The 24,005-nt window shown below is 45.6% G+C and overlaps 1 protein-coding gene across 2 annotated transcripts in view; it reads right to left on the bottom strand.

Annotated features, from left to right (window-relative positions):
* PCSK5 (proprotein convertase subtilisin/kexin type 5) overlaps positions 1 to 24,005 on the bottom strand; it is a 445,686-nt gene that overhangs the window by 360,231 nt on the left and 61,450 nt on the right. For both annotated transcript variants that reach the window (XM_049633868.1, XM_049633861.1), the window contains exon 3: positions 27 to 140. In XM_049633868.1, the coding sequence (XP_049489825.1) occupies positions 27 to 140 (114 nt within the window). The remainder of the gene's footprint in view (positions 1 to 26; positions 141 to 24,005) is intronic.

The following is a 24,005-nucleotide window of genomic DNA, read 5'->3' as shown; positions in this document are numbered from 1 at the left end:
CACAGCCCCAGGCCAGGCTTCCTCACCATATACCACATGCTCGGCCACTTGGGATCGTTGAAGTAAGTCGGCTGGGCACGGCTGAAGTCATAATCCCTCTTTGTCCGTCTTTTTACCACTTGCTGTTGGATCCACTCCACCTGCCAAGAAGAAGGACATGTGGTGAGCGTTCAACATCCACCACGGTTAGCACGACATCAATGACGGTCTGAAGCACTTCCCATCCTGAGCCAACTTGGTTCAAGTCACAGACTTCGTGCTGGCAACGAGAATCCGAGCCTCTGCTCTCAGATTCTCTAGAAACCTAGTTCTCCTCTATTTACTTATTTTTATTTTTAATGTTTATTCATTTTCAAGAGAGAGAGAGAGAGAGAGCATGAGCATGAGCATGAGCAGGGGAGGGGCAGAGGGAGAGAGGGAGACCCAGAATCCGAAGCAGGCCCCAGGCTCCGAGCTGTCAGCGCAGAGCCCGACGCGGGGCTCGAACCCACGAACCGTGAGATCGTGACCTGAGTCAAAGGTGGACGCTCAACCAACTGAGCCACCCTAGTCTTTCATGACACCATCATCCCTATCTCTCGACAACATGCTAGCTTTCTGGCTTCTTCAGAAAGCATGTTTCACTCCCAATTCTTTTTTGCAAGTTGACAGTGTTAATTTTTTAAGCTCATTTTTTCATCCTTACTTCATCTAAGGGTCAGCAAACTTTTTCTATGAAGGTCCAGATAATTCATATTTTAGGCCTGCAGGCCATCGATCTCTGTCGCAGCTACTCCTTCCGCTCTTGTGCGCCACAGACAGACAGAAATGAAGGGGTGTGATAGTTCCCGTAAGGCTTTCTGTAGGAAAACAAGTGGCAGACTGCATTTGGCCCACGGGCCACAGTTTGTGACCCTTGCCTTACACGACACATCAAATGTTTTTAATGCTCTGGGATTGCACAGCAAATTTTAACATTATGCTGGGATCAAATCCTCTAGGATCACAATTTTCTTTTTCTTTTAAAGAAATGGCTTCCTACAACATAGCGTAGTAGAAACGGCAATATTCGGGGAATCAGAAAACCAAAGCCCTAGACGGGTCTCTGGCACACAATTAGAGAAATCGCTCAATTTCCTGAGCCAGAGAGGCTCCGTGCCAGCTCACATTCAAACTCCCCACACTTGAGAAAGTCTTAAATATTTAGCCACAACGTTTGCTTAAACAAGGCAACCGAGAACTTTTGAGTTTAATACAGTATGGTAACCTAAACAGAAGAACTACATTATGGAGGTGTTTTTTTAAATGTTTATTTAGTTTTTGAGGGAGAGAGAAAGAGAGACAGAGAGAGACAGAGTGCGAGCAAGGGAGGAGCACAGACAGCAGGAGACACAGAAGCCAAAGCAGGCTCCAGGCTCTGAGCCATCAGCACAGAGCCCGACGCAGGACTTGAACCCACGAACCACGAGATCACGACCTGAGCTGAAGTCAGGTGCTTCACCGACTGCGCCACCCAGGCGTCGCAGGGGGGTGTTATTTAAAACAGGTAATCATTATGGTAACATAAAAATAAACAATTTCCCTTTTGAATGGTGCATCTCAAATGTGGTATCAGCCCGGGTGGCATTCTACAATTTGTTCCTAAGTTCTCCTTTGTTTGATCTCCCCTGGCCATAGCTTATTTAGCCATAATACTCTAAAATGTTCTGTTCTACCATTTATCCCTTCTCTCCACAAAGGGATTAAAAATTGAGGGGAGGGAGACTTTGTGGTCCACTAGTGATTCCCATTCAGCAAAGATTTCAAAACCACTTTTGCCTACTTGATTAAAGATCTCTGGAGGAGATACTAAGGTACTGATTACCAGGCTCAAGGTGCACGGTTATAAATTAGGTACGAAGGCCAATAGCCAAACTAATAAATTTCTATGATTCTCCCACTGAGAAAATCTATTCAACGAGGCTATTGGTATGTAAGATGAATTCGCATAGTGAATTCCTAGTGATAGCACTAACAAGGCAGACAGAATTACACAGCCTCCTAAACACATATAAAATCCATTTATGACAAGGATCCCAGCTAAGCATCATACACGTGCCTTCTCCGACAGGTAATTTAGGCAAAATGATCAGTCCGGGAAAAAAAGCTAATACATGAAAAATAATATTCTCCAAAAGGAAAGGTTTTCCTGTTCCTGTTTCAATTCATGTAGACTAAGGGGGCCCTCTGGCACTGGAACATTCTACTCCCACACACATCCCCAACATCATACCTTGTACACTGGACAGAAGAGATTGTGTGCATTTCTTTAAACTTTAAAGAAACAGTTGTCTTTAAACAACAGTCGTCAGGGATGCCAACAGGGATCTTGTTTTGTCTTTGACTCAAGAGACTGCTCTTTACAAGTCACATCGAAACTAATGCGGTGTTAAAAATGTGTGTACTTTTTTTTTTTAACGAAGAGGGTAATTTTTAAGCGGCTGGATTTCGAACAATATAGGGAAAAAATCGATCTCTTTCTCAAAGTAGAGCAGCCAGCATGGGCGTGCATGCACTTTTTCTATTTCCAGGAAACATTTTAATCTCTTCGTTTCAAACAATCTTTCTAAGGAATGAGTCTCATTCACCCACTTGTTCATTCAAAAAGCATTAAGTGTCTCTTCTGCACCAGACGCTGTGCTGGGAATATAAAGAGGAGTAAAAATAGTCTTTGGCTCTGAAGGACTTACATTTTACCAAGAAATAGTTAGCAAGCATTCCACAGTTTTCCACTTCATAAAAATGTAGTCATCTCCATGAATGACATCTAGCACTCTATTAATCAGGCCATTTGTGAAAAATTTGATTATGCAAATTATATCTGCGATCCTTATTATTACCGCCCCAGTCACATCGCAGCAAGACTAGATCAGTATACATGCGTATGCTAGGGGAAAGAAGGCCGCAGATCCGTTTAGATGGAACTCTCTCCGGGGCGCCTGGGTGGCTCAGTCGATTGGGCGTCCGACTTCGGCTCAGGTCATGATCTCACGGTCCGTGAGTTCGAGCCCCGCGTCGGGCTCTGGGCTGACGGCTCAGAGCCTGGAGCCTGCTTCCGATTCTGTGTCTCCCTCTCTCTCTGCCCCTCCCCCGTTCATGCTCTGTCTCTCTCTGTCTCAAAAATAAATAAACGTCAAAAAAAAAAATTTAGATGGAACTCGCTCCAAACGAACCCTCCATCGGCAGTGGTCTTTCCTAACAGAACCTCCATAAATTCTCAATTGCCACCTGTAGGTGTCCATAAACCAGAAGGGGTCAGATCCCCCAGCGTGGTCGCACATAGATTGCCAGAGATCAGAACAAGTCTGTTCGCGGGGTGGGGGGTGTATCACTGTTTCTACAATGACACTGGGAGTGTGCACTTGCCCTAAATGCACACACAAACACACATGGACACATGTGGAAGGAGTATGTGAAGAAACCAAGTGCCAGCCATGTTCCTGGATGAACTACAGGTACTAAAATAGAACAACATATCTTACCAAACAGCATGTCTTCTGTAATTTTACCAAACAAAAGTGCTTAGTTATAGGGCGCGGTGGCTAGAAGGTGACACAGCGAGTTGGCATCGAGATGGGGCTTTAAGTCACTGTCTGATCACAGGGCTGAAATATTCAAGAAAAGTACAGTGGGTTGTTTTTTTTTAGCGTCAGATACCATGTATTTTGTCTTGGTATCTAGGAGTATGAGTATGTAGCCCTACATTTTTTGGAAAGTGGGAAGAACACCTCTTGGATCAGAAGATTTCTAGGACTGGAAAGACCATATTTCTATTTTTAAACCATTATCCATATGTCTGCCCTTAAGCCCTTTAAGAAAAAGCTCAGAGGTAATGCATTACACAGAGTGCACTTTTTGCCAAGAAGCCTCAATGCACAGAAAAGATACTTCGAAATTCATTTTCATAAAACCATGGTCAGCCCAGGAAACAAGGAAAACCCTGTGCTTTCCCTCACCGGTTTAACTTCTGAAAGCTCGATTTCTTATATTAAGGAACTACAGCTCATCCAGACTGTAAAAACCATAGGACCTTTGAGATCATCAGTGTATCTTCCATGAACTTCAACATACGTGTCCTCCAGGTTATAAGGACGGTCCCTTCCTCCACCCACAGACCTCGTCTCCCTATACGGTCCAAGTGGATCTAGGCATCCACTGCTTCAGCATCGTTGCCGAAAGATGTTCTCTTTCATCAGATTTTACTTGTCAAGCAAAGCACGTTCAGGGATAATTCTGGGCAATCCCCCTGCCCAACATCTCAGCTGAAATCCTGTCTCATGAGTTTGAAATTTAACAACTTTCTGAAATAGGATAAAAAAAGAAGCTATATGAATATACGTGATGTGACTTTTATAGAAATATTAATCAAAAGCTACGATATCACAAGAAAGATAAATACTGCAAGGCATCACTTACATGTGGACTCAAAAAAAAAAAAAAAAAAAGCCAGACTTGTAGAAACAGTGGAAAAACGGTTGCCAGAGGCTGAGGGGTAAGGGACATAGGGCGGGTTAGTAAAAGGGTACAAACATTCAACTGTAAGATGAACAAGGCCTCAGGATCTAATGTATGACCGAAGATTGAATGTAATGGTAGTTGACAACAACTGTATCATATAACAGAAATTCGCTAAAAAAGTAGAACTTAAGTGTTCTTACCAAAAAACACGTATATGTATACATATATATGGTGATGAATATGTTAATTAACTCGATGGAGGGAATCCTTACATTTTACCTATAGATGATCATATAATCACTACAATGTATACTTTATTTTTGTTTTACTATATACATAGTTTATTGTCAAGTTAGCTAACATACAATGTATACGGTGTGCTCTCGGTTTTGGGGGTAGACCCTCCGATTCATCGCTTACATACAACTATAATGTACATTTCAAATATCGTACACTTTTGGGGCGCCTGGGTGGCTCAGTTGGTTAAGCGTCTGACTCTTGATCTCGGCTCAGGTCATGAACTCACATTTCATGGGTTTGAGCCGCACATTGGGCTCTGCATTGACAGCACGGAGCCTGCTGGGGATACTCTCTCTCCCCCTCTCTCTCTCTCTGCCCCTTCCCTGCTTACTCACTCTCTCAAAATAAATAAATAAACTTAAAATGAATGAATGAATGAATGAATGAATAAATAAATAAATAAATAAATATCTTAGAATTTTATATGTTGATTATGCCTCAGTGAAGATGAAATTTAACAAGGTGTCTCATTCGGGGCGCCTGGGCGGCTCAGTCAGTTAAGCATCCGACTTCAGCTCAGGTCATGATCTCTCCCGTTTGTGAGTTCAAGCCCCGCATCTGGCTCTGTGCTGACAGCTCAGAGCCTGGAGCCTGCTTTGGATTCTGTGTCTTCCTCACCCTCTGCCCCTCATCTGCTTGTGCTCGGTCTCTCTCTCTCTCAAAAATAAACACACACACAAAAATAATAAATAAATAAATACATAAATAAAATAGATTAAAACTAAAGATTGAAATATATACTGGGAGCAAATGTCTACAGATTTCCAGGGAATGGAATGGAAAGTCAAGAAGTCAACCCTAAATATATAAGAATATAGTATATGTTAAGGGTCCCATTCTAAATCATGTGGGGAAAACCAGATTACTTTGTAAGTGAAATCAGTCTAACATCTTACATCAGGATAATTTCAACTGAATGATATTAAATGTACAATTAAACAAATACAACCATCAAAGTATCCTGAGAAATACAGGAGATTTAAAAAAAATAATCTTAGAGTGGAAGATGCTTAAGTATGATGCAAATCAAAAAGGGGATTTAGAAAAAGTGACACATTTAACAAAGTAAAAAATAAATTAAAAAAAAAAAACCCTTCAAAAACAAGGCAGAAGACAAACAGGGAGTTTCCAGCTCCTACCAGGGACAAAAGGCTATTTCCCTAATATACAAAAAGTTTCTCCAATCAATAAGAGAAAAATTCAGCAGGAAAGCAGGCAAGGACAGGAGTACAGTAATCCTGAAAAGATAAATCAAGTTTTTAAACACATAAAAATATGTCTAGCCTCATGCAGATAAAGACAAAAGTAAATGAAAATGACCCCAAGATATCACTTTTTCACCTTTCAGATATAAACAACGTGAAGATTGGTAACATCCAATGACTAGGGAGGTCATGATACGATCCTCATTCTCCTATCACAATGATGGGAATGTAAACCTGTCCAACTCGATGGAGCATAAGTGGACAATATCTACAAGAATTCGACAAGAAGTAATTCCGCTGCTAGGATTTATCCTACATCCTTATTTACACATGTAAAGATGCAAGGGGGCTATTTACTGAAGCACTGTAAGTAATAACTGCCAGCTGTAAACAACCTGGATGTGTACGGAGAGAGATTACTAAACGATGACATATCAATATGATGAAGTACAACGCAACCATAAAAGAGAATGTAACAGATTCTATTAGGTACTAACAGAGAACAATCTCCATGATACAGCTTAAAGTGAAACGAAAGAAAGAGAGAAAGAAAAAGAGAGAGAGGAAGGAAGGAAGGAAGAAAGAAAGAAAGAAAGAAAGAAAGAAAGAAAGAAAGAGAGAGAAAGAAAGGACAGTCTATAAAGAGTACTACAATTGTTGCCTTTATCTGAAGTGATTACACAGAAAACTCTTCGATGAACACTGGTTGCTTCCTGGGATATAAATGATTGGGATACAGACATAGGGGGGAGACCTTTACTGCGTGTCCTTCAACTTTGTTACCTTTTGTACTACATGAATATGTTACCTATACCAACAATTTAACATTTCTTTCAATTTAATAGGTTCCATTGGTTGATTACTATCATATAATACAGTGATTTCAAATGTGACTGCCTGCGTAAGTCACAACATGCATTTTTTTTTGTTTTTTTGTTCTTTTTTTAAGAAATGAGAAAAACAGTATACAAAAAGCATCTCGGGTGGCTTTATATTATGTTTTAACGTGAAAGGTATTTTTTTAAAAAGGTGGATAAATAGCAAATAGAAGTGACTGGAATGTGGGAAACTTGGTTAATAATGTTAGATTTGCCACCAGCCATCGGCGTGACCTTGCAAAATCTTCATGGACACTTTTATATGAACAATGAGACAGGGCAGACAAAATATGCCCTCTCATCTCCTTCTAGCTTTGAGATTTTATCTGTATATTCTATTTTCTGATTTGACTGGGAATAAAACGCTTGTGCTACGTGCCATAGAGGTGAATAGGCGCTCTAGTTGATAAATGCTCTTAAGTCATTCCGTGAAGAAGGGAGATTAATATTTAGAAAGGAGTGTAGTAAATTATATTATTCCTTTCATGATCTGAGGAAGCAGTTGCCAGGAAAGAAAATACGTGGCATTCCATATTTCGTATCCTTTTTCTGGGTACCGTCAACAAAATAGCGGGGAAAAAAAGCACGTAGAGAATTCTTCCCTCCTTTTTCTTCTCCGACTTTGAAAACAAAACATGCAGAGCTGCCTTGATTCAAAAAAAAAAAAAAAAAGTGTCAGTTAAGTGCATCACGGCTACGTGCTTGTTCATTGTGGAAAAGAAGGGTGGGTAAAGACAGTATCGTGCTGGCAAGCTGCTCTCAGGCCCCAAAATCTGAAGCCGACATATCCCCAAAGTTTTCTAGAACTCTGAGCCACAAAACAGAGTTAACCGGTGAATCAAAGAATCTCATAAAAGTATGTGTTCAGAGGAGGGTATTCTAGTCTTGAAACCTTACTCCAGTTAGTAAGTAAACTGGTCATTAGTGAGTTACTCAATGTTGACATTGTTTTTTGATTGGAGTCACGCTTTAAAAAGAACAAATCCGGGGCGCCTGGGTGGCTCAGTCGGTTAAGCGTCCGACTTCGACTCAGGTCACGATCTCACGGTCCGTGAGTTCGAGCCCCGCGTCAGGCTCTGGGCTGATGGCTCGGAGCCTGGAGCCTGCTTCCGATTCTGTGTCTCCCTCTCTCTCTCTGCCCCTCCCCCGTTCATGGTCTGTCTCTCTCTGTCTCAAAAATAAAAATAAAACGTTAAAAAAAAAATTAAAAAGAACGAGTCCAATTGTTTGAAGTCTGCGTATTCCAGAGAGCTACTTGTGAACAAGATAAGCATTACTGTTTATCTGATGGAGGGATGTCACTCGATGTGCTTGGGACAGGCACTTGGAATCCTCTTTAATGACAGCCAACATCAAAGGCTTATATTAGAGAATCATCTAGTCAGGAATACGAGGAACCACACCATTTCTGGAAGGTCACTGATAAGGAAATAAATACCTTACGTGCACTCAGAACAGTGTAATCGAAGACAATACAGGCCCAAGTGAAAAACTTTAAGTGCCGAAACATTTTATGATTAGTCGGCTTTCTCCCACAGAACCAAACTCCTAGAAGTGTGCCACGACTTAATCCCATGCTCCTTTGTTTGGTGGAAAACTCATGGTATTATTGGTCCAACTGCCTTACTTACTTTCAAAGAATTAAAGTCCTGTTTCTTGGGGCGCCTGGGTGGCTCGGTCGGTTAAGCGTCCGACTTCGGCTCAGGTCACGATCTCACGGTCCGTGAGTTCGAGCCCCGCGTCAGGCTCTGTGCTGACAGCTCAGAGCCTGGACCCTGTTTCAGATTCTGTGTCTCCCTCGCTCTCTGCCCCTCCCCTGTTCATGCTCTGCCTCTCTCTGTCTCAAAAATAAAATAAACGTTAAAAAAAAATAATAATAAATAAATAATAAAAAAAAAATAAAGTCCTATTTCTCACCTTAAACTATTCCACTGTTATTCTAACTTCTAAATGTTTAATTTCCTAACGAGTCTACAGCTCGTCCATAGGCCACAGATATCTGTGGTAATCTGGTCAACTAGTTCTGGGCTTGTCGGTGGCAAAAATATGATCTCGAAGAAAACACACGTTCAAGGTGGGCATGTCCCCAAGGCCCCACCAGTTTCTCAGCTGATGGGAACAAACTCAGCTGAAAGAAGGCTAAACAAGGCCCTCGGCGGGGGACCCTCTCGCCTGTATCTAGGGACTAGTTAGTTCCTATAAACTTGTCCAGTAAGGTGCTCTGACGCAGATTCTGACCATTCAACTGTTACATCAAAACCCCCAAGTTCAATGTAATCTAAACACCAGAGAAATTATTAAATGCTTACTGGGATAGAAAGGGTCCCAAGTACAAAGCAGTCAAGCATAAGGGAAGGGTAAAGGCATATAACGTGGAACCTAATGCTCTATAGATCTACAGAGATGGGATCGTTTCCCCCACCTCACCCAGTCTAAATCTTAGAAGCAACAAAATCAGTGTCCACAATTAATGTGGATAAACGCAGAAGAATTAAGGAATTACGTGTTCTGAGTGCACGTAAGGTATTTATTTCCTTATCAGTGACCTTCCAAAAATGGCGTGGTTCCTCGTATTCCCGACTAGATGATTCTCTAATATAAGCCTTTGATGTTGGCAGTCATTAAAGAGGATTCCAAGTGCCTGTCCCAAGCACATCGAGTGTCGACCCCCATGTGGGTCGACATGGGTCGAGAACCTGGAACGTGACGGCAGATACCGGCAATCAGTTCAGAACCAGCAAGGACCAAAGGCTAAATAAAGTCGATGGATCCCACGGTGCTAGTGATACATTCTCCCAGTGACAAAGAGCATCGCCAACATTTTAACGGTCAAGGACTCATCCACAGTCAAAGCACACCGCAGACCAAGTGCGATTTTAAGAGCAGTCATGGAGGGAGAAATATAAAGATCAAGGAAAGGACTGGGAACCAACTAACTCAAAGGTAAGTAAGAAAAGGTGGCAAACTGATAAGAAAAAAAAAATGCTAGGACATCGTTCCTTGAAGAAAACTTGTTTTTAAGCATTTAAATGAAGGCTTTGCCCATCCTGGCCACTAGTAATAATACCCATTAGCAACAGTTTCTTTCGGACTTTCAATGACAATATATTATTTTTGCTTTATCTTGTCTTTCTAGGAAAGCTAATCGTAGCAGATTTCAGGTTAATTTTCCCATTGATGGGTCACTCTCTAAACATTCTTAAAATCCCTTGAAGGCAAGATACATATTTCATTTTTGTCTCAAAGGTAATGCATTTGTTTCTTGAGACAAGTCGAATTTGTTCCTTCGGGAGGGGGGAGAAAGCTTCCTATTCCTACTCATGCCAAAATGTTTTCCAATGGGTAAAACAGAATTCAATTTCTGTTAAAAAAAAAAAAAAAAAAAAGCGTGTGTGCACGCACATGTGCACAGATGCACCCAGCACATGGGATGCGGTTATTAAAACGAAAAACTGGTCATGTGAATTCATTAGAATCCTTGGTGAACGGCAAGATTATATCCAAAGAATCTTGCGTATTCTAACTTGGGTTTCAGTTTTTTTCTATTTTAAACTTTAGGATAATTAATTTAAGCAATGAGAGGAAACTTGGAAACGATTTTGATTGCTTAGAAGTTTGAAAAGGAAATAGAATTCTGAAGTATCTAAAATTAATCCTACGTGTCTAAATGCCACCCAGGGTTAAAGTCACACTTTTGATTAAATGCAATCTTAATTCAGGGATTAAACTCGAACAGCACATAATTCCCTCCAGCTTCACTCTGGGATCAAGATTATCACTGCACTAAAAATACAGTGGCATGACTTCATTCTCTATGTGTTTGTTTTTTGAATGATCTTCCTCTCAGCAATTCGAAAGCCAGGGCAACGGAATAAAATCTGTTCAACGTGTAAAGTAGGTTATAGCTCATTCTGCCTTAGTCAAGTTTGAGACGTCTGAAAGAATGCCATTTTACCTTAAAACTAAGTGCCAATCACTCGATGGACTTTGGTTCTCTTTGACCAGTCCTGCAACTCTGTGTACCAATCGTTCAAGACATTCCCAGACCCGTACTTGCAAAAATTGGATGCCCTTGCATAGCAAGTGGATACAAAGACGAGCATTATTTTGTAGAGAGGGGAGAAATTGTTCAATTCGGCTGAGATTAATATGAAAAGGGGCAAATGCTGGCAAAGGAAAGGGAGTCATTCTCATTATTTCTCCACACAGAGGACACGGGGTGATCTGCTAAATCCCAAAAGCATGTCAGCTTCTTGCCTCTTCATTCCATGGCTCACAAACAACGATCGTGAAAGTTATATTCGCATGGGGGGAAATACTCTCCCCTAGTGACTAATTCGGCTCCGGTGCACATACTGTCTTATTCTCCTCGCTATTTAAATATAAATAACAACAGCATTTGCTTCTCGATTTCCATGGGCCCTACTGCTCCAATTTTGATCACAGTGAAAAAAAATCTGAGGGGGTGGGAGGGGGAGCCCATAACTTCAGAACTGGACGCCTAAAGTTTTAATATCCTCAATTTAATCCTTTTTTTTTTTCAACGTGAGGCATTCTCAATATTCCGGTAGCTTCTGATATTTAACCTCTCTCTTTTAAATCTCGTCATTGTCAAGATTTCCAATCTCAGAGATCAAGAAACTATCGATTATTATGTTGGTGAGCTCTACAGAGCTATGGGTCCAACGTAGGGGGTGGATTAGAAGTCAAGGTTTTGGGGCACGTGGGTGGCTCCGTCGGTTAAGCGTCTGACTCTTCATTTTGGCTCAGGTCATGATCTCGCAGTTCGTGAGATCAAGCCCTGAGCTGAACTCCAAGCTGAGCTTGCAGCCTGCTTGGGATTCTCTCTCTCCCTCTCTCTTTCTGCCCCTCCCCTGCCCACACACATTCGCACACACTCTATCGCTCTCTTTCAAAATAAATAAATAACCCGCCCCGCCCCCCCCAAAAAGTCAACGTGTTTTCTTCCTCCTGCTGCTAGGAGATAAATATGCAATTTTAGGAGCAAATGCATCAAGTGTGCATAAGCACTCTACATTCTCGAGGTTCATCTAAATGGTTCATCTGAAATGAGCTCGAAAATCCGTAAGTCAGTAAATGTGCAAAGTCACCGGTGGGGAGAATAAAGACCCCGCCCCCCCCCCCCCCCCCCCCCCCCCCCCCCCGCTCCCGCCATGGTGGGGTCCCAGAGAGCAGAGAGATAGGAGAAAGGTCAATCTTCAGAACGGGTCTCTGACTTGGGTTTCTATTATATTCCTTTTTTTTTCCCCCCGGAACTCTAACCTTATAGTTGGCAGGGAGGGCAGGGGTGTTTTGCAACGAAAACACTGGAATTGTGGCAGCTCTTAAACACCATCATCACCCTCTGAAATATTTAGCAAACAGCTACTTTGGTCAGGGTGGGGGAGAAGCATGCCTTAGAGCCTCAGGGAAAAATACCGTCCAAAAATCCCTGGGCCAGACGGGAAAGGGATTGGCATCTTCTCACCTCGATCCAGTTGCCTGAAGCAAACCGAATGTTTTCTCAATCTCGGGCCTGCTCCCTCACCTCGGAAACCACGCATGAGGCTTCCAGCAAGGTGGTGCTTGACAAAACCCGCAGGTCAGCGCGCAGAAACGTCTGGAGCTGGACCCGATGGATGAGGGCACCGGCCACAGCGGCCACCTGCCCCCCGCGAGGGCGAGGCGGAGCCCGCTCCCAGCTCCTTGGCGGCCCGCATGTCACAGCAGACGGGTGCCAAGTCACTCCACCGGGCCTCCGGCTCCCTGAACTCGTAATTCATACCCACCACAGTCAATTACAGGAGGCCCGGGGCCGAGGCTTGAGGAAAGGAGGGAGAAAGCACGTTTTCATCACTGTCATCAACCCTGACACATTTTCAGCGTGAAGACCCGGGAGCTGCAAGTCTGTCCCATCAAGCTGCCTTCTTTCCTGCTGTGTGTTCTGGACGGCCCAGCGGCCACCCCCTCCCCACCCCCCACCAGTCCGTTGTGTCAAGTTCATGGGAATCGGATGCGTTTACTGCTCCCGCGGGCAATTCGCAGCAATTCTCTCTAGGCACCACCCCCTCCTCCAGGGGGGTCCACTCTGGCACACTGGGGCTGGCAGCCGGCCTGGACCACGGGCCCAGAAACCCTACCGAGTCTCGGCCACTTGAGGAAGGGCCGTCAAAACCATGGCACCCGTGGAGCACACTTCCCAGGGACGTCGTTCAGTAGGACGCTTAGCAGCGCGGTGTCCAGGTGAGGGAAGGCACAGGATGACAAGGGACACGAAGGGCTAGCGTTTGAGGATTACGCCTGGATTTCGTGGCGGTCCCCCAGTGGGGGTGAGGGCAGCCTCTAGGACTTTCTCCCGCCCCCACAAGCAGCCTCGTGGTGCCTTGCCCAGAGCAGGTACCCAGTACGGGTTTCCAGAAGGAATGGCTGCATTAACTACTCTTTCAGGAAAGTAATACTTGGGAATCCAGCCACTCTCCAGCCCCACACATGTAAGGGAAAGCAGAAAAGCCAGCTCTAGGAGTAAGGAAAGGGAAGGGAAATAATTTTATGTCATTTTCAGATGGGAGCCTCTGGATTTAGGCTCAGGATAAACCAAGGAAGTGACTGTTTGCTGAGCTAAGGAAGAAATCACAGAGGGAACGCTGGTGGGTTTTTCCAGTGCTTTGATTTCCAACGGGTAGAGAAATCCTTGGCCATAAGACTTGGGAAGCACGACCATCTGTTTTTGTTTTTGTTTTTCATGCTCTGTACAAAATAAAATCTACCTATTGTTTCTTTAATGCCCCCCAACCGTCCCCTGAAAAGATCATCCTTTTACTAGTGGGGAAACTGAGGCACAGGGAGACCAAGTCACAGGACAGCAGGGGACCTGAAATCATTCTGATTAGGTAAATCCATGCCAACGTCTGTTTCTGCGGAGCACAGAAGTGCCCTTCTCAAATATCCTCTCCGCTGACGGGAACAGGTTGGGGGTCCCATCTTTTTTCTCCCCCCTTTGGGCCATCACAGCATTTCTAGGCCTGGAGCTTAGTCAAAGCTGATCCCATTGCTATAACTAGAAGCTTTACTGGGTGAAGGGCGAAAGAAGGAGGGAAGAGAGGACAGAAAATGGAGTAATACTGAAGCTTTTATTGCTATGCAAGGAATTGTGCAGGGTTCTTCAATTATTCAGCTGGAAGCGTTTTAAAATGGGTTCAGACACTCATTGAGTCTGCAAATAGCAAGAGAATTATCTGAGGAGTGAAACATAGAAATCTGATTCAGGAAGAGAATTCTTTTTTTTTTTTTTTTGTATTTTTTTTTTTATGGGGGGGGGGGAGGGGCAGAGAGCGAGGAAGAGAGAGAATCCCAAGCAGGCTACGTGCTGTCAGCATGAAGGCCGATGTGGGACTTGACCCTGAGAACAGTGAGACCACGACCTGCACAGAAATCGAGAACCCAGTGCTTAACCAACTGAGCCACCCAGGCGCCCCTAGGAAGAGAATTCTTAGGACAGCGATGACAGAAATCCTTTTTCCCTCAAGGGCACCTTCTGACTTGTAATTTAAGAGCATATAAAGCACAAGGCCTGAAAATTTCCCAAATCAAAAAACAAACAAACAAACAAACAAAATTAACTCATTAGGAGTCAAATCCTTAAGTACCCAAGAGCTCCGAACCAAACTAAATGGACGAGATTCAAGAAGACGTGACGTTTGCTGATTAAAAGCGGGGTTTCTAGAGTCCAAGGAGCCTGTGCTGGAGAATTCTCCCTCGTCCACTGAAAAAGCAGCCTAACCTGAGACGAGTTATCTACCCTCTGAACGGAAGATGGGGAAGGTTATTGGATGTGGAGAGTAAATTTGCGGATCCATGCCCAACACTTAGCACAGTTCTTGGCACAAGGATACCTACCGTGTAACCATGGCGGTTTATCAGTGGGCACAACGATGCCCCCCAAGGAGTGGACTGTAGCTCAAGAGCTGCAAACTTCAATTTAGTCCCAGGTGACCCGAGTGAGACACTGAAGGTGGAAGTTTTATAAAAGCACACTGGACTAGAAGTCAGGAGATCTGTATTATCCAACCCTGTTACCTCTTTGATTTCCATTTCCCTCCCTATCAGCTTAAAAGGTGAGTTCAGATTAGTGATTTGACCCCAAGGCTTCAGAAAGCGGCCACCAAAGCCAACAGGGCCAAAGTAGGCCATGTCTCGAATAAAGTGCTCTGCTTCAAACCAGAGAAGAGACTCAAAGGATCTGAGATTCCATGTGGTTAGTAAAATTCTGTGGGATCTCTGGAGGTTTTAGACCTATGTTTTGTCTAGCATTAGGACGGTTTGCATTAACCTTCAAGTACTGGCATCCAGATCAGTAAAAATAATAATAAATAATAATAATAATAATTCTAGCTGTTTTAAGATTTTCCACTGATGAGTTGATGAAGATAAACTGCCCAATTATTTTGTTCTCAAGGAGTAATCAGCAGGAGCCTTGGGTTGAAGACTGGAACCAAGGCAAGCTATGTGGATGCCAGAATTCCACTGAAGGCAGCATGATGTTTCCCATCCAAGTGGATTTCCAGACTCTTCGTAGAACAATTCTAAGGAACACAAATGTCTTAGAGTTTTCCAAAGCCATGTTCAAAAAAGTAAGTACTGTACATAATGCTATCTGTGGGAATGTAAATATTTAAATAAGCTCACTATAAAAAAGGTCACAGAACGATTCCACAAACCATATCAAATGGCCCCTACCATTGACAAGAGAGCTGTTAAGTCTGCTGTGGGAAAGATCAGATCTGACCACGTTTCGGCATTTCCTTAGCCGTATCCCTAACTGAGACACTCATTTTCTCCTATCCTTCTCACTGAGATCCTTAATCATCCTGTTGGGGTTTCTATAAAGTTTGGCCCTTGTTTCATTCACCTTCCAAGTACTTGCCGGGGGACCTAAGTAGGTAAATTCATCCCAGCACCTTCTGGGTGAGGGTGTCTTTCCTTCTACAGTACTTTCTGAGCACCCATGCCTATCTCGACCACAACTACAATTAAAAAGCATTTTAAGTATCTGCCAGGCTTCTCCACGAAAACACACATTCACAGAAGGAAGAGACCAAGTTTTCCCTATCAGTGTCCTTGGCATTTGGCAGATGACTTGGCTGACAACGGATGTGCAGTAAGTGCTCGCTAAGTGAACTTAACCTGCCTGTTAATAATACATGAAGAATATAGACGACTTTGTAACAAACTCAGACTGGCGGCCAAGGCCACTTCCTGAGAACCGGTCTTGCTCCCGCGACTGCCTTCGACCCTTGTTTGATACAGGTAGCCTGTCCTAAACTTGCCAATCAACTTGATTTCGGCGCACCTTCCTTGAGCACCTATTAGGGGCCAGGCACTGGTGTTTCACTCCACCAACAAGCCTCTGACTTCCTGGAGCAAGGCACACCATTTAGTTAATTGCTGGCAATTAACTGAAGGGCGGGGCCCGACCCTCCAGCGCCCACAGCCCACTGGGTGGACTTATTACAACACCAAGGGGCACTCGTCCTGGCAACAGAGGATTCCCCCCCGCCCTTGGTCCCTTCTTGCTCCGAAATGTTCTATGTTACAACCTTTGGAAAGCTTCAGCTTGGCCCTACACTGCGCTGTGTGAAGTGGGTCAACATTACACAAACCAGGAATCCTAATCCTAAGGGAGTGCCGGTAAAAGTTGTACATCTCGAGCACATCATGGTTGCTTCGGGACTCTGGCTAAAAACTGCCACCTTCCGTCTGTAGTAAGACTCCAGAAGAAAATGGATTACCTCCTCCCCCTTGGAGTTTATCTGTTTACCGAGGCTGACTGTGACCAGACTGAGAGCGTCAGAAGCCAGACGGCGGCAGAAGGAAGTTTTCCTTTACGGAAAAGACAGAACTTGCAGTGACGAATGGTTCCGCACTATGTGTTGTATGGAAATAGGGCAGGCAAAAGTAGACGCCCCGAGCCTTTGTTGGAGGAAGTGACACCCACTAGGTAACCCTGCCTGACTGGACCAGCCTCATTATCAGTCACCTCATCCTGTTGTGACACAACGTGCCAGGTACACAATGGGTATTTCGCAGAAAATCGCTCCTTTCCGACACCCCCAACAGGCTTGGGCAACATCGTCTTATGTTCACTGACAGATCGCAACAACACGCTGCATTGAATTGTGTTGAAACGTGACTCTGTCTACAGCAAGAAAAGGGAGTTCCGATCCCACAAGGTTGGGATGGTGGGTTGCTCTGTTTCTAGATGGCATACCCAGGAAATATACCCTATCTTACGTAGGCATGTGGGCTCCTGGGTGGCTCAGTCAGTGAAGTGTCTGACTCTTGATGTGGGCTCAGGTCATGATCTCACGGTTCGGGAGATTAAGCCTCGAGCCGGGCTCTTTGCAGACAACACACAGCCTGCTTGGGATGCTCTCTCTTCCTGTCGGCCCCTTCCACACTTGTACATGCTGGCTCTTTCTCAAAATAAATAAACAAACCTTAAGTGGGCATTTAAAAACCATCGTCGAGGCGAGTGCTACAAGACCATGATGTCATTTTTTTCACCGCTGAGCCACCCCGCCCCTTTCAGAACACAATTACATTGTGAGACTTTTCGTTTCCCATTCATCACTGAAAACAATCCCCAACAGACATCGTGGCCACTTCCCAGTTGTAAACAACGTGCTGAGACTGACTTCTCTGCACACCTCTGGAAAGATCTCTCCTTTCTCTGCCATACCTCCAAGGTGAGGAAACCATAGCCCTTTGCAGTCCTGCCTCAGCACTGGCTGATCCGCACCCAGACCATTAGCCCTGCAGTAACTTCTAGTTACACTGGCTGATACGAGGGCTGAGGGCCCAGAGCAGCCGACACGGCCTCGTGAGGCGAAACCTTTTGAGAGGGGGGACGAGCTCCTTGTTTCTACACTTCTCATGCATCCCCTGCTGCCTCTAAGGTGCCCTCAATGGCCCACATGCTGGATTCTGCTTCCTAACTACAAACCACATCACCATTGGGAATCCACGGCCATCGGGTGGCAGTTGGGCAGCTCAGGATGATTGTTCTTCCCAAGAATTCCCTCCTTTTCTGGGATGGGGGACATAAAAAGAGCAAACAGCTAGCTTTCCACATCGACCAGTTTTTGCTTCATACACCGAAGAAAGGTGGAAATAGCCTTACCAAGAAAAAGTCGCCCACAAGCACGCGATAAAGGTCAAAGGTGCACTTCCGGTGTCCTACCACAGATTCTTTGCTGTTTGGGCAGGGATCTTCAAGATTATCTAGCTCGACCCTTTCATTGTACAAATGCGGAATTTGAATCCGAGTGAGGTTACACTTTATTTGTGCCAAGAAAGGCCTTCCTCCTCTTAGGCCTGCGCTTTGGCCACCATGACACATTCTAACATTTGACGCTTGGCTTTTAGTGTAATTGAACCAATCTGGGTGAGGACACACTCCCCTCCGCAATGTGAACAAGAAGAAACAAAGGGGCTACTTAGAACAAACTTGTAGGTTTCTATAATTTGACAATACACTGCTGATTTGGAATATGGGCCTACAAGGAAATAGCCTTGTTACCCATAGCCGGCAGATAGGCAGTGCGGCCTTAATTAATATGTGAAGCCGAAACGAACCACGGATTAATAATGGCATCCATCAAACTGAAATTCTACTGTTATTAGTCATGCATCGGTATTTGTGGGCTTTGTTCCCTCAGTCATTTGTAAACACGCACACACCTAGTAACCATCAAATATCAAGGACAAACAACCTCGGCACGAGAGAAGCCCAGATTCCAGGCTCAGCGAAGCGGCCAGTCTTTGGTGGGGTAGGGCTGACCACCCCACAACTCACTCCCCTGTCGGCCTTTTTTTCTCCCCCCCACCCCCAACTGTGTTCTAAGCCCAAGTGTTATTTCCTTGCTTTTATCGCAAGATGTGTGTAAAACATTCAAGAACACGGAGATAATGTCAGGAAGAGTGCCTTGAGAACACTCTCAATCCCATCCAACACATCGGCCAAGCAATAAATGGTCACGGTCTTGAGGTAAAAATATCAAGAAAAATCAGGGCGCCTGGATGGCTCAGTCGGCTGAGCATCGGACTTCGGCTCAGGTCATGATCTCACAGCTCGTGAGTTCGAGCCCCACGCTGGGCTCTGTGCCGACAGCTCAGAGCCTGGAGCCTGCTTCAGATTCTGCGTCTCCCTCTCTTTCTGCCCCTCCTCCACTCATGCTCTGTCTCCCTCCCTCTCTCTCTCTCTCTCTCTCTCTCTCTCTCTCTCTGTCTCTCAAAAATAAACATTAAAATTTTTTTTAATATCAAGAAAAATAAAAACATTACAAGAAACTCTCAGAACGCCCAACCTGTTGGTATTCTTGCCAGAGGACTTTCATCCTGTTACGATGTGACCTACCTAGGTATGGAATTTAGAGTTGGTCTGGTCTCCTGGCCCACGTCCTCCTCCTAACCCACGCACGGTTGAGCGTGCTCTCTAGATGCGGGAGAACAACGCAACCTCCAGGGTCCACAGATTTGCTAAGAACCACAACGTCAGCCCCGGGCACGCTACCTATATAACCTCTGACCCTCTCCATAAAAGGAAAGGCTGAATGCCATATCCATTTCTCAGACTGAGAAACTGAGATTCAAAAGGCTACGCAAAGTGTCCAAGGTCACCCACGAGGGTACGAGAGCTGGCACGCACACCTACTCGTAAGCCCATGCTTTTCCACTACCTTCTACACGACCGTTGAATTATCCTTCAACCAAAAGTAAAAATGAACTCAAGCAAATGGTCCTAACACTGGCCGCCTCTCCCCTGCCTGGCACAAAGTCTGCACCTCGCTAAGTTGGCTAAGATCTGCCGCTTAAGAGCGACATGTCAAGACGCTCTGTATAGCAGACATGGTCAACAAAATGATTCAGGTAAAGATGCCCCTCTACAGCTCCTCTTCTATGTTGCTTATTCTAAACACGAAAGCTCCTTAGATTTTCACCGTAAATTGTTAGAGCTAGAAATCTGAGAGTCATTTCAGAGGAAAGCTGTGATCTCCGTGGGTTTGCCAAAGTCTGCAGCCCAGAAGAGCCAAGATTATGTTATTTTTGTCCCCCCAGAGTGGTGTTAGCAGAGTGAGCTCTCGATTCGGTCGGATAAAGATTCCCCAAACGCTAACCTGGGAGCCGTGGCCTAGTCCAGTCTTTTAACTTCGCTCTTAGACGGTCATTTTTATTAAAAAAGAGAAAGGTAAATAATAAGAACGGTGCGAATGCTAATAGCCGCATTTTATCAGGGACCTTCCGTAAGACAGGGTATATAAATCCTGTTGTGTAATCCCTGTGACGGCCCTAGGAGGTGGACTGGCAGCATGCAAACAAGGAAACTGGGACTCAGAAAGGTTTAGTTCTTTGCCCGTGTTCCCCCAGCTAGTAATCGGCAGAGCAGGATTCAGACCACACCTGCCCCCAGAACCCAGTCAGTGAACCATTACACATGCTGTTTCTTATGAAGTGACACGGGACCAGCACTGGATGTCAAAAGGCCCGTTCAGGACTCTGCTGTCACTCATCACTTTTGTTGGTCCCCTTTTAGTCTCAGCCAGCCTCAGGGGTGATGTCTTACCAGCTCCCTGACCCCCGCTGATAGGGCCACTCTCTACAGATGGGGCAAATTATGTGTGCCCATCACAAATGCTGGTTCTCGGTCCACTTCCAAATCTCCGCTGAGACCCCCCGGGGCAGAGCACGATGCATTACGTAGCCCAGGGCGTCCCGTCCCTTTCCAGAGGGAGGCGGCACGGAGGTGCCAGGCGCACACCCCAGGGCCACGGTTTAAACCTGCTCTGCATTCTGCTATGAACACCCAGCCGTCCAAATGGAAAGTGCTTTGACTCCTATGGAAGAGTCGCGCTGTCGCGTTCCTAGCCCTGAACATCCAGCAGGTTCCTCCAGGAAGAGGAATCTGCCAACGGACTCTCGCCCCATGCGCTGGCCGACGGCCTGGCCCCCGGCCCAGCTGGATCGGAGCCTTGCCAGGCCTGGTCGCGAGCCAGTAAGCTCTGTCTACATCCTCCTTTTGACCCGGGAGCTCAAGGAGTCTTTGAAAACGAGCTAAGGGAAGCACAGGGAGCACCACCCCTCGGCTCCCAGATCAGAGACCCCTTCTACCGTCTCTCTCGGCTCTCCCTCATCCCTCCAGGCTCAACTGTCACTTTATCTAGGACCACCCCCTCCTGCCACCAACCATACTCTCTAAACGTGGCCTCCCTCCCCACCCGGTGCTCCAGCACCCCCCCCCCTCCCCGCCCAGGCATAACTGGTTCCCAGGACTTACCACAATCTGATCTCATGCTGACTATTTATGTGTATCCGTTTATTGTCATCCTCCCACAGGAACCCCGCGCTCTGCCAGGGCAGTAACCTCCCGGCCTCCGTGCCTATCGTCTGTGGTGAGCGCAGCCGGGGAGGCACTGTGGGCCATCAGGGCCTGAACCAGCGCTATCCAATAAAAGGAGAATGCAAGCCACGTGTTGCTGATCTCAAATTCACCAGTGGTCACATTAAGGATGCAAAACGAAACAGGTGACATAAATTTCAATAATATTCTTTAGCCCGGTACATCCAAACTGTAGCCGTTTCATCATGTGAGCAGTACAGACATTATTAAACTTTTTGAATTTTTAAAAAACTTTTAACGTTTATTTATTTTTGAAGGAGAGAGGGAGAGCGACAGAGCACGAGCAGGGGAGGGGCAGACAGAGAGGGCGACGCAGGATCTGAAGCAGGCTCCAGGCTCCCAGCTGTCAGCAGGGAGCCTGATGTCGGGCTCGAACTCACGAGCTGTGAGATCGCGACCTGAGCCAGAGTCGGACGCCCAACCGACCGAGCCACCCAAGTGCCCCGCGATACAGAATGAGATATTTTATGTTCTGTTTTTTGGTTCGAAGTCTTTGAAATCAAGTATGTGTTTCACACAACACATCTCAACTTGGGAGACAACATTTTCATCGGCAATACGTGATCTTTATTTAGATTCCGTAAAACTGACCCGTGAAGTAGACTCACATATCCAAGCTGTATCAAACACACGTAAACGTTTCCTGATAACTGAGTCAAGAGTAAGTTTTCAAATTTAACGTTAACAAGTAAAATTAAAACTTCGGTTCCGCAGACATACGAGCCCCGTGCCAAGGGCATAATGGCCACCTGTGGCTGGTGGCTGCCATTGGTGACCGATTGGTGGTCCTCATCGATGAGAGGCCTTACATTTTTTGAACTTTCTCTGGATCTTAAATCACTTTCCAGGAAGTCCACGCAGTCTCAGATCATTTCCGCGTACGGGTACGCCAGCCCCTCTCTCTCTTGCCAGGAATGGGAGATAAGGCCACATAACAGGCCCTGGATGCAACGGGGAGGCGTGGACTTCGGGCTCAGCTCAATCACAAAGACTCAATTCAGTTCAGCGGCAACAAAAACTAGGCGAGTCAGGGACGATCCCAAGCCACACAGCAATTCTGTTTCATTAGCGGCTGCTGCCTGATGCAGCCCTTTGGCACTGAACCACTTTCCACTTTTCATCCTACTTGATCGCAGACATATTTCAGCTTCCCTTATGAGCTAGACAATGACTTGGGGGCAGAGAGCCTTATCCGTCACTGAGCAGGGAGACGAGAGGTCCCCGCCGCACCAGCACAATTGCGGTTCAAGCCCGGTGTGCTGGTATCGTCTGCAAAGTTCTGGACGATTCTTAGGCGTCGTGGAAGCTCCGAGAAGGAGCTCCTGGCAGGCGCTTGGGAAACAGCTGTTGGGTATTAATGGGCTGGAGTCCTGAGAGCGCCCCACGCTCACCTTTGACCTTCTCTGAAACTGCAATTAGGGGGCGTAACACAGAAATGCAACCCTGTGATATGTAAAAAGCCTAAATTGGCCTTTATGCTAACAAGATTCCACTTCCAGTCCTGGGCGTTTTAAATTTCCTTTTGCTCTTCCGTGGTCTTTCCTTAATCAGACCTTTCCCTGGTGATCACACGCCCTCTGTTTGCCCCGAATGTTAACATTAGTTTTTCCTCTGATACTTTCCCTCTATTGCCTTGCTTTCTTCTCTTTTTTTCTTTTTTCTTCTTTTCCGTTTCCTTTCAGTGATTAGCTGCCCACAGAGCTTTGGGAGGTCGCTCAGATTTTTCAATCCGACACAAGTCTGGTCTATCGAGCTTCCCCGACCTCTGCTTGTTTCACACCCATCCCGTTCCTCCCTACGCTTTCATTTCCCCCAACTCGCTGGCTTGTTAGAATGTGACAATTGCTCTGATTGATTCTCCTGACCTGGTTTAAGAAATGGAAGCAAAACAAAGATTTGTCGGTTTTCGTTTGATTTTACAGGGGAAAAAGGACCCTAGCTCTAGCCTCTATAATTATCTCCTGCAGCGTCCTTCACTCTCCCGTCTTTGCCTTGTATGTAGTGGGTCATCTACACATCTGTCTTCCGCACCCACCAAAGGCAGCAGTTTGACCGTGGACTTTGTTGCTGGGCACGTGAGCCTGAATCCCGGATCCTCTACAAACCAGCTCTGTGTGCAAAAGTGCTCATTTCAACCTATATGGAATGAGGATTATGACCCTCTTCTCCGAGGGCTTTGGAATGTTTCAATGAGTCAATACAGGACACAACCACGTCAGACCCATACTGAGTGCTCAGTAACAGACAGCTCTTGTCATTACTGCGAGTCCTTGACCTTTGTCTGCTCATTCTTACTCCTCCCCTGCATCTCGCCCAGGACCGAGCCCTGCACATACCCCAAGTGTCCAAGTAACAGTCATTGAAGCTGAATGTTTATGGCTGCAAATGACACCAATGGGAGCTGACTCTTACGAGGGTTCTTAAGTTTCACCTGGCAAATGTCTCAGTTTGTCCCCTGGTCACAACGTTGGCCCCAAGGGCAGCCGCCACAGGAACGCGTACACCTGCCGGCCCCGGGGTACCAAACAAGACGTTAACTGGGTGCCCGCAAATCCTTCCATAGGTCGGTGGCTTTCCGAAACTTTGCTAGTCTTCTCCCTCAGAGCGTCCTTGTGCCCCTTCGATTTTCCTGTCCGCAGGCCAACTTCCTGTCCCTTAAGGGTTGGTTCAAGGGTCTCCCCTCCTCTGGGA

This window comes from Panthera uncia, chromosome D4 (genome assembly GCF_023721935.1).
Source record: "Panthera uncia isolate 11264 chromosome D4, Puncia_PCG_1.0, whole genome shotgun sequence".
Lineage (NCBI taxonomy): Eukaryota > Metazoa > Chordata > Mammalia > Carnivora > Felidae > Panthera > Panthera uncia.
Note: the sequence above shows the minus strand (reverse complement) of the source record. Positions and strands in the feature narration are given on the sequence as shown.